This window comes from Siniperca chuatsi, linkage group LG3 (genome assembly GCF_020085105.1).
Source record: "Siniperca chuatsi isolate FFG_IHB_CAS linkage group LG3, ASM2008510v1, whole genome shotgun sequence".
In the NCBI taxonomy this organism is placed as follows: domain Eukaryota; kingdom Metazoa; phylum Chordata; class Actinopteri; order Centrarchiformes; family Sinipercidae; genus Siniperca; species Siniperca chuatsi.
Genome location: NC_058044.1, coordinates 27795068 through 27811232, shown reverse-complemented (window position 1 = coordinate 27811232; position 16165 = coordinate 27795068). Strand labels below are relative to the sequence as shown.

Below are 16165 nucleotides of genomic sequence, written 5' to 3'. Positions count from 1 at the left end.
GTCAACCAAACATGCACAGCATTTCTAAAAGTCCATCATGATGTTTAAACCTAAAGAGAAGGAGCAGCTTCCGCATTCTGTCTCCCTCATCTTTCCATCCAATCAGAGCCACGCATGGTGCAGGCCCACAATAGCTCCGGGACTGTGCGCATTATGCAACCATAGTCTCTCTCTTTTTCCATGCAACCACATGGGACTGTAATCCATTTTAAAACCAGCATGAGGGATGTCTGATCCTCCACACAGTCACAGCAGAGTCAACATGATTTAATCTCATTTTAGGAGTGATTTCCATGAATGTGGATTATACAGCGTGTCACATACCTAAATCTGCCCCAGAAAACTCTAATATTTAGACGTCACTAGAAACCCATAACATCATGCTACAGCGGCCCACAGCAGAACTGTTAGAGGTCTTATCAGCCTCACATTATTCTGCCCGTTCGCCTGTAGGGGGCGCGCTAGTGAACTAATATTTTTTTGAAAGGGGGGAGGAGGGTGTCCTTTTTGCAATCAGCGTTGGAGAGCAGCTGAGTGCTCCTCCTCATTCATCCTTAAAACCTGCTGCAGACGCACAGGGCCGCGCACCCGTTTACCTGCTGCCGATAACCGAGCGAAGATGTTCTGCAGACGGGCATGGCAGAGAGTCGGGCCGCTGGCACGGAGGGCTTTCAAGCCCACATCCACGAACGGTGAGTCCGGTCGTCCTCCAATGACTTCTGAATGGTTTAACGTTAGTTGTCCTCAAATGAATTAGAATAATTAAAGTAGAATTTTAAAAAACAAAAAAAACAAATCGCGTTCTTGTGCGTTTACAGGCACGTCTAGGTTAAAATGAGCTGAAACGGTGTCTGAATGTCTGTTCAGATTGTAAAACTGTCCCCAAAGTGTGGTTCCTCGTACAAATGCAATGGCATTAAAAGTTACTTTCTGAAGCAGGTTACTGTTCTGTGGAAGTCCCGTAAAGAGCTACATTAGCAGGTTTTCCAGTGAGCAGTCAGTCAGGAGGAGGTGTGTCCTGCTTTTGGGAACACGCAGTTCTTGCACACTTGGCTATAAAGCGCAACACACACACACTCACACGAATAAAACACTTTGTTTTTAGGTTTTACAACCAAGTTGCATCCAGTGCACTTGATTTTGAATGCAAGTATTGAAGTCTCAAGCGTGTGTTCCAGTATTTGTAAAGAAATAACGATTTACAAGCGATCCTCTGTCACGGTTACACGTTGTCCCACAAGTCCTCCTCATGAGCTGGACCACAGACCACAGCTGTGCCCTGCAGGAGCCCCAGCCCTCCCGTGTAGGCCTGTAGGAGTCATATATTAAATTAAAAAAAAAAAAAATGCTGTTTGCATAAAATATAACATTTAGCTCATGACGCTTCACATATACTACACATGAATGAACTCAAATGTGTATTTTAAATCTCCCTTTGGAGGGTTTGCATGTAAGGTGAAGGGGCTTTGAGGCGTGATCACTTGTAGATTTAGGACGCTTGCTCTCTTCATGCGTCCCTGCCCGGATCAGCCTTTTACTCTGGAATCTGAGCATGTGGAATTCAGCCTGAGGCCAAACTGCTGCTGCTGCTTTAATTTCCTGTTTCATAATTTATATTAAAAAAAACAAACAATTTGTGTGGAAACTCTACCTGGTCCTGGTTGTCCTGCAGGTCTGCATATTCCCCCCTCCCTCATTCGACCTCAGTGAGCACATGGCGGTTGACAGTAGCAGGAGAGCACACCTTCACGCAACATACATGTGTCCACACACACACACGTGTCACTGCTACCATAGCAGCCATTTTGTGACACTCCTGTCCGTTTCACAGGCTTGAACCTCAGTGCAGGGATTAACTGATTACCTGTATAAATAACCTGGCCTTGTCCCTGCATAGTGCTGCTGTGTAATGGGTATTAGAGGAGGAAGGACTTACTGCTACATTGGCTCAGCATCCACAACAGGACCGTGTCCAGCTCTGTTTTGGTTCAGTTTTCTTCATTTTATCACTTGTAATTTCGTGGTACTCCATTAAATGCGTAGCTTGAGCTAGCAGCCAGGTTTTCAACCCATAAAACAACAATGTTGTTCTTTTTTTTTACACTTGGGTTTTTGTACAGATTAAACAAACAAGATATAATGTGGTTCTAATTAGTGATCTTTAGAGGTTGGACAGAGCCAGACTAGCTAGTTTCCTGTCTGGCTAGTTTTCTGTTTCCAGTCTTTATGCTAAGCTAACCGCTACATTTAGCGGACAGACATGAGTGGTATCAACTTCTCATCTAAGTCTTGAAAGAAGCGAGTGTATTTACGAAAATGTCGAACTATTCCTTGAATAAATGAGAACAAATGTTTAGTTTTTTTTCCTGAAAAGTAACTTTGTTAGTCATGGATATTCAATATTATAACCTGCAGTAACTTATTTTGACCACTTGGGGCAGCAGAAACAAGTTGTGAACACTTAACTTGATATGGCAGTTAAAACAGTTGCTTATTTACGATGAATGGAAGTCCAGTATTCTTTTTCATTGAAAACAGCTGCCTAGTCTGGTCAAAAACAGTGCTGTGAGAGCGAACCACCAAACACTTGAGTAACACCAAAAAAAATGTATCAGGGGTCAACAGAAACAGAATGAGAGTCACAATTTCTGAGAGACCATCAGAAATTGGGACCCTACTGTACCTAGAAATTGAGAAAAATATATGCAGCGTCTAAATATTGTCCGGTACTTTCACCCATTTAAAGACTGAATAACCTTAACAACCATTGTACAAAGTAACATCCATGTGACAGCACCCCCTACGGTCAAACTTTACAATGGTCTCAGAATACGGTATGGTAACACTGGACAGCTAAACAAGAAGCTGAAACTTATAAAGCCGAGGGGAGCTGCAGTTTCGGGCGATAATCCCCTGTAGGTTCATCACTACGAGTGACTCATTGCCATTTGATTTATTATTAAAATATCAGTTCAGTCTTCAGGCGATGTAACTCTTAACTTGAGTATATGTTTGCCTAAGTATTTGTCTTACAAATGTGTGACGGTGGCCTCTGCCTCTGTAACACCAGCTCCTGTATAATTCCTTATATTTTGAAGGAGATAAACTTTCAAGCTGACTTCAGGTCGGACTGGTCAGCTGTTTCCAGTCATTTCTAAAGTGTTTTTTAATAACTGCTTAAACAGATTTCAATATTCTGTAAATCGCTGACCAGTTAAACATGTTGTGAATGCAACAGGTGAGCAGTCCATGTCTTCATATAATTGCAAGCTGTCAGTGGGAAAAGTCACAGGATGAATTATGATTTGCTTGAACACACACGAAACCTAGGAAGGACAAAAAGGTGCTGTGCATGGTAATCTTTGACTGCCTCCTCTGAACAACGTGCATGTGCACACACACAGGGTGTCAGTCGTGCTAAAGATATAGTATGTATTGTAACTGTGTGTGTGTGAGGTCTAGGTAGAAAGAGATTAGACTGAGGCAGTGTTTGGGATGCAGGGTGTTTTTTTTTTTTTTTTTTTTTTTTTTTTTTTATGGCCTCCTCTGCATGCACCACTGGCAAATCTTTTCACAGGCTGAAGCCGGCCGCACTCACCTACCACCACAACAAAATAGCCTATTAAGATTTCACAGATCCTCATAAGTCCTGACAAGTGTTAAGGGACTAGATCATATAAATTTAAACTCACTAGATAATTTTAAAGTAAAGTAGTTTGTTTTTTTGGTTTTTTTTATGTATATCGAAGATCGTCAAGCAGGAAGTGTCTCGGTGTTCGTGTGTGCTGGGGATTTAATTTAAGGGACAATTTGGTGTTTAGCTTGGCTGCTGCTAAGTCTTTCCGTCTCCTCTGCTACAAATGACCAGGGCTGTATTGTGTAACTGGATTAAGGGATGGAGACATGTTGACGCTATCAGAATGCACTGGTCTTTGTGCCAAGTCATAGTTCTGATGGGACAGTTTCCTCAAAACACCCACAAATGATCAAATGTGTAGTACTTTCTGTATGTTTCACTTATTGAAGGTTTTTTTTTTTATTGAAGGTCATTTTGGATATGGTAAAACAAATGCCCTGCGTATGTTGGTTGAATGACCAATAACTCCATCCTAGCCCAAAAATTACAATCCATTTCAACTTTCCTAATCGTATGAATTTCAGCAAAATGTAAACCTCTTTGCTGAAGGTCAGCTTCCAATCAAATTTCCAAGCTAACTCTACCCTGCTGTGTCTCTCAGCAGCTCCAGTGCGACACATGGCCTTTGGGGTTCCCGGTGGCTCCAGCAACATGGCGTACTTTGTTCTGTGTGGAGGAGGCCTCACTGCTGCCGTCGTCTATGTGAGTATGAGATTTCTCCATTCCAGGTTCACCTCCTGTCTTGTTGTTGACCTGTAAGTCTACACGATTACACTTTTAATGACCTTAAAGTGAGGATGTGATTTTAATTCTGGATATGCTGAAAACCTGGAAGTCCAGGGCTGCCAATATTAAAATATAATTATTCAATTAAATTTTAAACATTTTCCATTAGATGTGACAGAATGTAATGTTTCTTACACCATATGCATGCAAACAAATTTTTCATTTTAATATAATTGAATATAAACAGTAGTTTGTCAGCTGTGGAGAGGATAGAGGATTTTATCTTATCAGCAAAAAAAGGTGAATAAATAAATCTTGGTGCCAGGTTCCTTTTTTTTCTTTTTTTTTTTTTTTTAGGAAAAAATCTATTTTAAAGGGGGGGGAAAACGATAGAAAGCGAACTCCTGCACACTGTCTTTACTTCCACATAACTTTATTGCTGCAGCTTTTAGAACACAGGACATGTATTGGTCAATATAGATTTTCTTCCTGGTGAGGAAGAAACATTTGCATAAAAGACTGTTGTGACAAATGGAAACATTACAGCACTGCGCAGGAAAATAATGTTGATCTCTTGACTTTCCTGCTATGCCAGAATTCAGTAGACTTATGTTAAACAAAGGGCCAAAGTCCTATACTGCCACGCTACAGGTATATATTAATACTTTACATACACTTATAAATGTAGGTGGGCATCATCCACAAGACATCTGAATCCATGAAACGCCAGTTCTGATTCCTAACCACAACCGTAGGCTACTTGTGGTCATCCTTCTGTAGTTTGACAGTATGGTGTCTGGCTGGTGTAAACTGGGAGCCAGTTAACATACACCCTCAGGACAGACTGGTCTCTGTGTAGCAGACATCACCACAGCTCAGACACTGGAAGAGACATAAAAGGTTCTTTGCCCAGACAATAGCTGTGTGTGTGTGTGTGTGTGTGTGAAAGCAGACTTGTTCCTGTTTACTGCCAGACTGTGGACAAAGCGTAAGTGTAAATCAGCTGTGGTGGTTCATGTGACAAAATGTCAGTGTAAGGTGGCATTTTGTAATACTGTTACCGTTTCATACTCTTTATCACTTGTTGTGTGCTGGAATGTAATAAGTGCCTATCTGCCCTCTTTCTCTCAGGCCTACAAGACAGTCAATGGTGATAGTGAGCGCTATGAGGACAGACTTGCCAACATGGGCTCCACAGCAAAGGGTCAGTTGCGCGCACACACACACACACACTCAACCTCCTGAGCATAACTTTGTGCAGTCCATACTGCCTGCATGGGCTTTCAGTACAAGAAACCACAAATTGTGACGTTTTCAAATATTACAGCAATTTCAATAATAAGAACACTAATCTTGTAAAATGCATCCTTAAAATGTTCTGTATAATGTCACGTCTACAGCAAAATTAATAGATTACGACTGTGTGTATATAGAATTATACAAGAGTCTATGCTAAGAGTTTTGTGAGCCTGTACTTTGAGCTGAATGCTAACATCAGGATGCTAACATGCTCACACTGAGGTTTAGCTGGTATGTTTACCAACTCAGTTTAGCATGCTGACATTTGTTAATAAGCACTAAACACAAAGTACATCAGTTTTGCTGAAATGTGGTCATAAACCAAAATATTGGACACATTTTGACATGATGCCTAGCTGAAAAGTTAAGGGATCATCAGTTATTACAATTCATCCCCTGGGGACCATGAGTGTCACCATGGCAATCAATTTAAATATTTGCGAGATTTCAGTCTGAACCGAAGTGGTGGACCGACAGACATCGTCATTCCTAGCATGGCTAAAAATTAAGATAAAGGCGGAAGATCTTCATGCATTTCTGAGTTGGTTCTGGCTTCACCACCCAAATTTCAAACATGGTAGAATGATCACTCTCAATAGCTTCATCTTGCCTGTCTGTTTTGATTTCTGTCTGCAAATGATTTGTCTATTCAGCCAGTTTGAGCCCGGAGAAATCATGGCTCTGCGCCCAGAGCAGCTAACTATTCTGTAATGGGGATAAGCAGCAGCAGCAGCAGCAGCAGCTGCCGCTGGTTGAGTTGTGTACATGTAGCCTGGAAGTGTTATCGGTCTCAAATGGAGCATGAAGCTCTGCTCCCTACAGCGCTGGAGATTATACTAGTTTGGCTTTAAACTGGCCAGTGATGTCATTATGTAATCAAGCAAATTTCCAGGAAACAGTCACAAACATCTTGATGCACGTAGTGATGGTGATTAAAACGATTGTGATCAAGGATCATATTGTCCTGACACTCTGATCTGTCCTCAGATTGTATCGTTGCAGTGCAGTTTAGTGATCTTGAACTGTGCAATCATGTGGGTTATTTGACCATTTCATAAGCAGCCAAATAAATCACTGATGTTCTGATGTGGGGACTGATAACATGTTACTATAATTAAGCTTCAGTGTAGACGGCATTAAAAGTTGAGGCACAAAGTAGTTCTGAAGAACTACAGTTTCCAGTAATATCAAAATCATATCCAATGTTGCTAAACGTATATAGCTTTAGCATGCTGTGGTTTTTCTTTTTCTATCCTGACTTTTTTTTCTTTCTTTTTTTTTCTGTAATACAGACATTAGCACTATCATTTATGTAAGGATGAGAAATCTTATGGATTTGCCCAGTTTCCACTATGGGATCAACTCTCAACACACATGGATTTAGTTAATTTGTAAGTGACCGTTAACTGTTAGAACAGTTTCATCATTTCAAACGTAAAACGATCACTGAAGTCAGTAGGATTGATTCTCTGGGGCCCGTGAATGTCGGTACCAAATTTCATGGCAATTCATCCAATAGTAGAGAGATTTCAGTTTGGATCAAAATGGTAGACCGACCAAGCGACATGCATTCGACATTATCAGTTCCTGCACAATTTTCAGACTTCTAGTGACATTTTTAAAAAAACAAAAACAAAACAAAGACTTGCCTACTTTATTTTGGCAAGTGTATATTTAGTAATGGCACATTTCAACTAAGATGAGAGAATCTGAAGCTGCACTGTAGCTCAGCTTTTAGCTTGAGCTATTAAACTTTGACAAAAAACAAAACAAACTTAGTACTACCCTATGTATTGAATGACTGCAATTGTCTAATCCGTACCCCAAGTAAATACTGAATTTAATTTTCCTCCTCATTTTTTCTCTTAAGCATATACTCTTTAGGGATCTGTATAAACCAAAATTGGATCTAGAAAACACTGAAAACAGTGTCCAGATGACTACGACTGAAACCTTTTCTACGATAGAACACTCCTGGACGAATGAGGGACTACACAGTCAAAATTGGATCTCTTGTAGTAATTAAGACCAACAGCTTTAGTGAGGTCAGCAGTTATATTTCTGTCCCGAGGATGACATGTTAGGATTAAGGATTATCCTTCACTTTACTCATATGATGCTACTTTTTTTTTTTTTTTTTTTTTTTTTTTTTTTTTTTTTTTTTTTTTTTTTTTTTTTTTTTTTTTTTTTTTTAAGATCTCAAAACACAAGCTCTTGACCTTCAACCCTGCATTACCTGTTGATAGGAGTCTGGGGCCAAATAGTTCAAATCTGAATCCAGTCCTCATAACTTCCCGTGTGTGTGTGATTCAGTGAGTGACAGGAACACGTTGGGGTTTTTTTTGTTTATTTATTTTTTTTTTAATTATTACAGTGCTATTTTTTTTTTTTTTACAGTGAGGACATTTTGGCCGGTCCTCACAACTTCAAAGGGCTGTTTGAAGGTTAAGACTTAGTTTTAAGCGTTAAATTAGAACTAGGTTAAAGTAAGGGTTGGGGTTAGGCATTTAGATGTGATGGCTAGGGAATGCATTATGTCAGTGACGGTCCTCACAAGGTGTGTGTGTACTGAGTGGCAATGCTCAGCGGAATGCACAGATTTGATTGGCTAGGTAGCATCATGTGAGCTGCTAAACCAGTTCCCTAAAGGCTACAAAAGCTGTGCCGGTTAAGTGGGGGTGCTCCCATTGGGCCATTTCCCCCTGTTTTTAAAAAAAAAAAAAAAAAAAAAAAAAAATTTACAAATTGACTACTGCCTGCATAAGAAGTAGTTATTTAACCTCTTGGTCACCTAGAGCTTATTACTGCACAGCAACTACTGTGTTCCTTTTTATATTAAAGAAAATGTAAGGAAAGTTTTTATTCAGGCCCAATAGTGTTGTCCCAGTGCTACAACTGACAGCTGTTGCTGTAATGCAAATGTAATCAAATCCTTTGGCACAGATTTACATTTCTAAACAGCCAAAATAGGCCTAGAAATCTAAGGTACATTGCACCAGCTGTTTGGTTTTTTATTTTTTTATTTTCCTGATTAACATAACGATGAAAGAAACGAGTCCAGAAAGGTTGCTATAATTTCTGTTTACAACCTCTTTAATTGGCAGCACCAGTGGCAGCTGCTCCCGCACCAGAAGCGGCAGAACCAGAGGCCGCTGCTGAACCCGCCCCAGTGGAGGAGGCAGCGCTGGCCACTGAGGTCGTCGCCGACTCTGTCCCTGCTCCTGCAGAACCAGTAGCAGAGACTGCTGCCGAACCAGCCGTCGAGGCCGCGCCTGAAGCAGCCGCTATAGCCTCTGAGGTGGTCGTTACTGAGGCTGCAGCCGAGCCAGCGGTCGCAGAAGAAGCTGCTCCAGCTGTAGTTGTAGAGGAGGTTCCTGAAGCCGCCTCTGCCACGGAGGAGACGCCAGCAGAGGCCCCTGCAGCAGAGAGCGCTGGTACGGCAGCAGTAGAAGAAGTCGCCCCTGCAGCAGAGAGCGCTGGTACGGCAGCAGTAGAAGAAGTCGCCCCTGCTCCCCCCACTGAGGCAGAGCCAGTCTCTGCAGCTCCTGCTGCTGAGGCCACCCCTGCTGCAGAGGTGGCTGCATAAAGCTGTGATGGCTCCATAGTTTGCCCAGAAAGGAGGGCTGGGAATTAGTTAGTTAGTGCTGTGTCCCACCTTTCTGGGCCCAGGAAAAAAGGACTCATGAACCCCTATTTTGATAAAGGGGGAGGGGGAAAAATGGCATTTAGTTTTCACTTCCAGGTGATTAATGAATACCAGTTAAGGGTTCATCAGTCCAGTTTTCATGTGCCTGCCTTCCCTTACCTCACCCCAACCTTCAGACCCAAACCAGAACATTTGGCATTAGGCTGTGTTTAGGTTCAGTTTGGAAAATTTGGTTTCTGTAGGAATTTTTATCACCAGAGCAAATCCAAATTATGGTTTAGCTGCTATACAGCTAATAGTGTTGAACTAGGTGATATAAGGGATAGAACAGAGTTGATGACTAATGTTCTCTGTAAAATGATATTCTAAGTGCCCTTAAAACAGGACAGCCCTGCATCTTGTTTAGTCTTGTCTCTTTCATCATTTATTTTTTATTATTTTTTTTTCAGCTCAGCAAATGCTTATTTCCAGCTATATCCTATGAATCTTTGCTTAGGTTAGGATTATTATCTAAACAGTGGAGAGATGGAGTGTGAAGTCAAGTTTGCTTCATTCAGTTTTAATTATCTAAATGTGAAGTTTGACCAAAAACCAGTTGGCTCCTTTTTTTTCCTGGCTGCAGCTCTGGTCTAGTTTTTCTTGACTCCTATAAACTGGTTTTTGCACGTCTCCCCTCAGAGACAAAGTTGAAAATGTGCTTCTCTTTGTATTTTACTCCATAATTACCATATATTATTTTCTTCTTGCGCATTCAAATTCAGATACTTTATTAACCATTTCTCTCTATCTACATCTACAGTAGCCTGCACCCACTTTATCTAACTGACCATTGTTTTGACATCAATACAACATACCAGCCACGTACAAGACTGTTTTTTAAGTGTTAAACTCACTTTGCTGTCTCTTTACTCTCTTTAAATGTGAAACTTTAATCTTTCAGGGAACACTCCAGAAAATTAATTCACCTCTGTCTGAGCAAGTTGTCGTTGTGATTAATGCAGTTAAGTGTTCAAAGAATAAAACCTCACTGGATCGATATAAAGACTTTTTTTTGTTTTGTTTGCTTTTTGAGGTTGGTTGTGTGGTCAATGTATGACTGAAGCTATGATTTATTTTTAGGTTTTTATTTTTTTTAATGTTTGCCTTTTTCTGTAGGTTGTAAAATAACTGGTTTAGAATAATTATCCAATTAGTCCAGGGCTAATTTGTGGCTGCGTTGATTCAGCGACTTTTAGCTGCTTGTTGCTTTGAATGTAGAATGTGATGTGCAGTTAACATTGTATTGTAGGTGTAGAAACGCACGCTTCCTGGAGGAATGCTCCCTTTCCTGAAGAATCCCTGTGTTCTGTTCATCCTCCTGTGCCTTCAAGCTGAAGATTTGAAAGACAACAATCTAAAGGACTTTTTTTGGGGGGTTTGGGGTTTTTTTGCCCTCGATACTGTTCTCCAGGATAGTGCTTGGTCTTTGTGATGAGCACATGACAACACTCTAGCATTTCTCAAAGGATTTTACAGTGAAAGAAAAGTCTTGATCTTCACTAATACAGAAGTAATCACAATGTTTTCTGTGTGCATCAACAAAACACAAAGTTAAAAAGTATAAGCTAGAGACAGAAATCTACCTACTGTCAGTGTCTTGAGGTGCATAAATTAGTTATGTCGTACAAAGGGTAGAAAAGAGCTGCAGGCAGCGCTCAATAGGAAACTCGGATGGATGTGGAAGGTCTTGTTCAACAAGTTGAGAGAAACTAATTCTACAATCACTTGACAGCCACGTAGCTTTCACTGTTTACCTCAGATCTGATTGTTAAACCACACATTTGTGTCTTCATTATAACCAGTGCAGTCTAAAGCAGTCTGAGACAGGTAAAGACTAATCCTAGATTACAATGCTTGTTTTAGGGTGTCCTGGTGGCTCGCTAGGATGGGGTGACAGACAGTCTCATGGGACACTGTTGGTGGCAACCCAGGGATGTTTACTATCCAACAACAATAAATGCCATGTTGCTAAATTCTTCGAACGTCGTGTGGGGATCATCTTTATAAAAATGTCCAATGGTTTCAATCCAAAACCAAAAGACTTAAGGCGTTTGCATTGAAACTTAGTGCTATCAAACCAATTCTCTCCAATGAGTGTTTTAAAGTGCTCACCACACACTTTATTTAAGAAGCTGACTGCTTTTTCTAAAAAGGTTACACCAGCAGAAGGAGCATGAACTGGGCAGGTAGTCTCCTGTAGAGTACTTCCTGAATCTGTGGTGACTGTAGAGCATCCAGTGATAGACGCCCCGTCAAGGTAAGTGGAATTTATACAAAACAGCTCAGCAAACCATTATCATACCAGAGGCAATCCTGAATGTCTGAAGTGCTGCACATGCCAAGTGTTGACAGGTAATTTAGGAATGAGGTGTAATCCTAGTTTTACATGAGGGAATTCATCTGGCAATTCTTTTCTGACCAATTGGTTTAATACATGAAATGTGAAAGTTTCCAGAGCCCAATGTCATGTCTTGAAATGTCTGTCCAAAACCCAAAGATATTTACAATAGATACAATAATTAAAAGCACGGAAAAGCAGGAAAAATTCTCATTTAAACATTAGGCATTTTTGTTTGAAAATGTTGCAGATTAATTTTCTGTTTTTTGACAAATCAATGAATCGACTGAAATTGTAAGGTGCATAGAAAAAAATGCAACACTCAAATTTTAAAGTTTACGTTATACAACGGTCATGCTTATGGTACCAGGCTTCAGATAGAGTTGGATACATTGATATTAAAGCATTTTTACTGCCCATGAAGCTCATTTATACTCAAATATTAGAGCTGTTGGAATGTGTGATATTATCACTATAATATATACTATATTTCAATTCTCTCTCAGCCACTACTTCTTGTTGTCCTTCAGAGTCTTTGCCAGATGTGCTCGGAGCTGTGAAGATCTTGGGTGGCTCTACAGTTGAGATTGCAGCAGCTTCTGTTGGTGAGACGAGTCTGGTGAAAGCTGTCCGGAAAATAGAGGAAGATGGAAAAGGTTTGGACTCCACTCTGGAGGTGGTAGAGCCGGAAGTCCTGGAAGCAACCAGAGAGGTGGTAGCGGAAGAAGCTGCTGAAGAGGCGGCTGTTGTAGTGAACGAAGAAGAGCTGAAGTCTGCAGAGGCTGGCGCTGATGCAGAAGCTGCGGAGGTGATTCAAGAAGAGGAGGAGGCAGCTGCACCTCTTCCTGAGGAAACTGCAACTTCAGCCCCGACAGTGGAGGAGGTGGGTGAGGTTGAGGCTGAAGATCAGGCTCCGGTCCCTGGAGCTGCTCCAGAGCAGGCTGTCGCCTCTACAGAGGCCTCACCTGAAGATGCTGCTCCCGACGAGGAAGCTACACCTGAGGAGGACACCACTGCTGAAGCTGCTCCAGTGGATGAGACAGCACCTGCTGCTGAAGCATCGGTGGAGGAGGCAGCAGCAGCTGAAGCTTCAGCAGAGGAGACAGTTGAAGCTGTGGCAACACACAGTGAAGCTGCAGCAGTTGTGGACGCGACTCAGCTGGCAGCAGCAGCCGCCGCCTCTGGGTTAGACCAGGAGGTCCTTTCAGCTGCTGAACCAGAACCTACATCAGAGGCTCCAGTACAGGAGGCCAAGCACTGCCACTCCTGCCACTCTGCTCCATCAGCAGCAGAGGGAGTGGCGCCACCTGCTGCTTTGGGAGGGCAGCTGGCCAGTGAGGGAGCTGAGGATATAACACGTGAGGCAGTGTCACTGGTGGAAGGACAAAGTAAGAACATACTGTATGAACTGCCTGTCAAGTTTTTGAACACCCCATAGTTTAGCATAATCTATAATGCTACATAATAGCTACACTTGTTTTGTTAAATGTAAACTAAGGAAATAGTAGTATAGGATAATATAACTATCTTATGTCAGCCTTGGGGACAATGGGGAGGGTCTTGCTTTAAAACATATAGTATGGGGTTAAAAAACCCAAAAGACCCTCCCCTGGTCTCTACCCTCCCTCCAGCAAAAGGCTACAATACCATATTCATTACCTGCATTCCAAATGTACACAATGTATGTTTAACCCTATTTTGAATTACACCCAAAGACAAAAAAGACCTGCAAGACAAAAAAATAATGAACTAAGGTAAGTCGGGTAGGGCGAGGAAAGGTTGCCCTCAGATCTGATTTCCATAATTTTTTTTTTGACAGAAAGACAAGTAATAATAATAACGGTCTGCCATCACAAATCATGGTGTGGGCACTGTGGGCAGCACAACAGATTTTTGTCACAGCAGACATTTTGACTTGTTAGACCCACGTGTGACTAATAACAGTAATTACTTCATTCCATTAGTGTGCCAGTGGCAGGGTTCGCTGACGTGGCTTTATGATTCACTTGACTGGAACTGAGCACCTTATTAGTTTCACCTGTGCTTTTCCTGCTGTAAGAAAGGTCAAACAAGGCTTTTTGCCTGTTTTTTAATACGATGAAACTGTAACTGAACTAACGGCAGACATGGATTAATGTGTTTCAATATATAAAAGGCTTACGAACATATCAGCTTAAAAAAAAAAACCATATAGAACTTAATTCATCTTTAATAAAGGTTTTAGACCAACTGGCCCCCTCTCCCAAAATTAGTGTGGAGGTGGACAATTTCTTAGGTTGACTTTCAGCATGTTTCCTGTGTTGTGAGCTACCATTTACCTGTAAGGGTGACAGCTACAGCAAAGACCTCAGTCTTTATATTAAAGGGCTTTTCAGTTGGAAAGCTCTCAGATCCTTTGGACTCTTTTTAGTGGTTATAGCACGCAGGTGAACAGACCACCTCATTAAGCCTAATTAGAAACATATAGACTGAGCTTGCAACATATGTCAAAATATAAAATAAGTCTACATGTTTTGTTTACAATTTTCTGCTACTTTGAGTCTTAAGAAGAATAGGATATTGAGTTAAATTTTCCAAATATTGACGCACAATAAAGAACACCAATGTGGCTAAATGGATTACCACTTTACTGCAGTTAAAAAAAACAAAACAATATAATCTGAGGCTTCTCTGTATTTGGCTCTGACCAGATGTATTTTTGCCTATATCCACAGAGCCAAAGGTGTCTATCTGGACTGTAAAAAGCTGCTCAGTGATGTAATAGTACAGTTAAGAAGGTAACTGGTTAAAAGCAGCATGGCTATAAACACAGCTATCTGTGTAGAACTAGACAGTAGAATGGACATCTTCAGAATAGGTATTATTCTCAGATAGCCACATTTGATGGAGGCCAGTGTGACTCTTAAACACTATTTCCACACTTTTCTTTGCACTCTATTGAAATCCTGCTGCCCATGTCCATTCTACTTATTTTAACTCTAGGATAAGCAAAATAACATAGTCATATACACTAAACTTGTGCATTTCTACCATACAAACTAGTGTTGTGCTTGTTTTGTTGCAGCCACAGAGACAATGGTGGTGGTGACAGCCCAGTCATGACAGTGTGCCTTCCACAACACTCGCTTATCTGTCAACCAAGCAAGGACGACCGATGAAAACAACACTAGGAGAACTAGCCACATGTTTAACTAGCTAATATGTCCTTTTTGAATGTTACCAGTTTTTTTTTTTTAGTTTTTTTTTTTTTAATGTTCCCTTTCTGTTTCTGATTTAATCTTTTTATTAGCATTTGTGAAATGATTCCCATTATGTCTCTTGTCCTCTAGGTGCCACTATTGCAAAGTTTTTCATGACCAGTTGAATGGAACATTAGTTTCAACATTAGGAGGCAGTGGTGTATTTGTGTAATGTTGTGATAGATTGCTTTTCATAGATATTGCCTAATTAGCCTAACAACACCTACAAACTGTACCAAGATTTTTAAGTGGGGCTGCACGTATGTTTTCTTCAAGCTGATAACAGTATATGTCATTTCTCCACTCATATCAGCTGATATAACAGCATGAAGATATACATTGTCATTTTTGTTTAGTACAAATGTAGGTGCAGACATGACTATCTTGAGGTATGTAAGTGTTTTAAGACCATTACACTTACTGTGTTGCTAATTTGAAAGTGATGCATACCTAGAAGAAGACATCACAAAAATACCAGTGAAAAATACTGCACCAATGCTGAGATTAGCTATTAAAGCTGATACCAATAGTATATCCATATTTTGGTGCATATCTATTTTTTTTTTAGTGTTATTATATTTTACCTTCTACAACAAAAGATTGATATATTCTATATAGGTTCAAAATAATAGAAATTGATTTGTACCCTTTCATTTAGATGGAGCTATTCAACAGGAACATGCCTCCAGTTCTCTAAGAGTTGGAAATGGATGCTTTGTTTTAAATATATTTGTAGTTGCACTGCATAAATGATCATATGTTAACTATATATTATATTAATATATTAAATAGTTAATATAGCCGTTTTTATGTAATTAATTACGATGTCTCTGTTGTCATGATGATGTGCTCACATAGACACTTTAAATAAAGTGATGCGTAAACAATTAAACTTAGTTTTGCTGTGCATGAAATGACTCGTGTGATTGACGTGACAATGCACTGCTGTAGTGAATATAGTGTGCGCTGACCACGTGGTGGTGACAGATAACTGTTATTTGACCATTTGTCTGAGCTTATGGCGATTAGCTTTTTAGGAGCTTTTTTGGAATACCTTGTGACCAGCATGACATCGTCTCTGTTGCCTTGAGGTAAAGACAAGCAAGAAAATAAATTCCCAATAAAATGACACATTATTTATTCTCCGGTTAGAGGAGGAGATAGAGGATTTAGGAATTATTTTTCAAACAGTCGCTTGATGATAAACAAATAAAACTGAAATGAATGAGTTTATTCTTGTG

The 16165-nt window shown here is 40.5% G+C and overlaps 1 protein-coding gene across 1 annotated transcript; it reads left to right on the top strand.

Annotated features, from left to right (window-relative positions):
- Positions 1-465: 465 nt before the first annotated feature.
- On the top strand, positions 466-15816 carry mgarpb (mitochondria localized glutamic acid rich protein b). Its single transcript, XM_044184978.1, has 7 exons — positions 466-692; positions 4239-4339; positions 5495-5567; positions 8767-9242; positions 12164-13073; positions 14400-14462; positions 14750-15816. Exons 1-6 carry the CDS (start codon positions 620-622, stop codon positions 14444-14446), a joined length of 1680 nt encoding a protein of 559 aa, XP_044040913.1. The 5' UTR covers positions 466-619; the 3' UTR covers positions 14447-14462; positions 14750-15816.
- Positions 15817-16165: the final 349 nt, after the last annotated feature.

Excerpts from the sequence above, each read along its gene's own strand:
- mgarpb (XM_044184978.1), top strand. The coding sequence starts at position 620 with ATGTTCTGCAGACGGGCATGGCAGAGAGTCGGGCCGCTGGCACGGAGG. Across the intron at positions 4,340-5,494 it reads TCACTGCTGCCGTCGTCTAT|GCCTACAAGACAGTCAATGG; the intron begins GTGAGTATGAGA and ends TCTTTCTCTCAG. Across the intron at positions 13,074-14,399 it reads GTCACTGGTGGAAGGACAAA|AGCCAAAGGTGTCTATCTGG; the intron begins GTAAGAACATAC and ends CTATATCCACAG.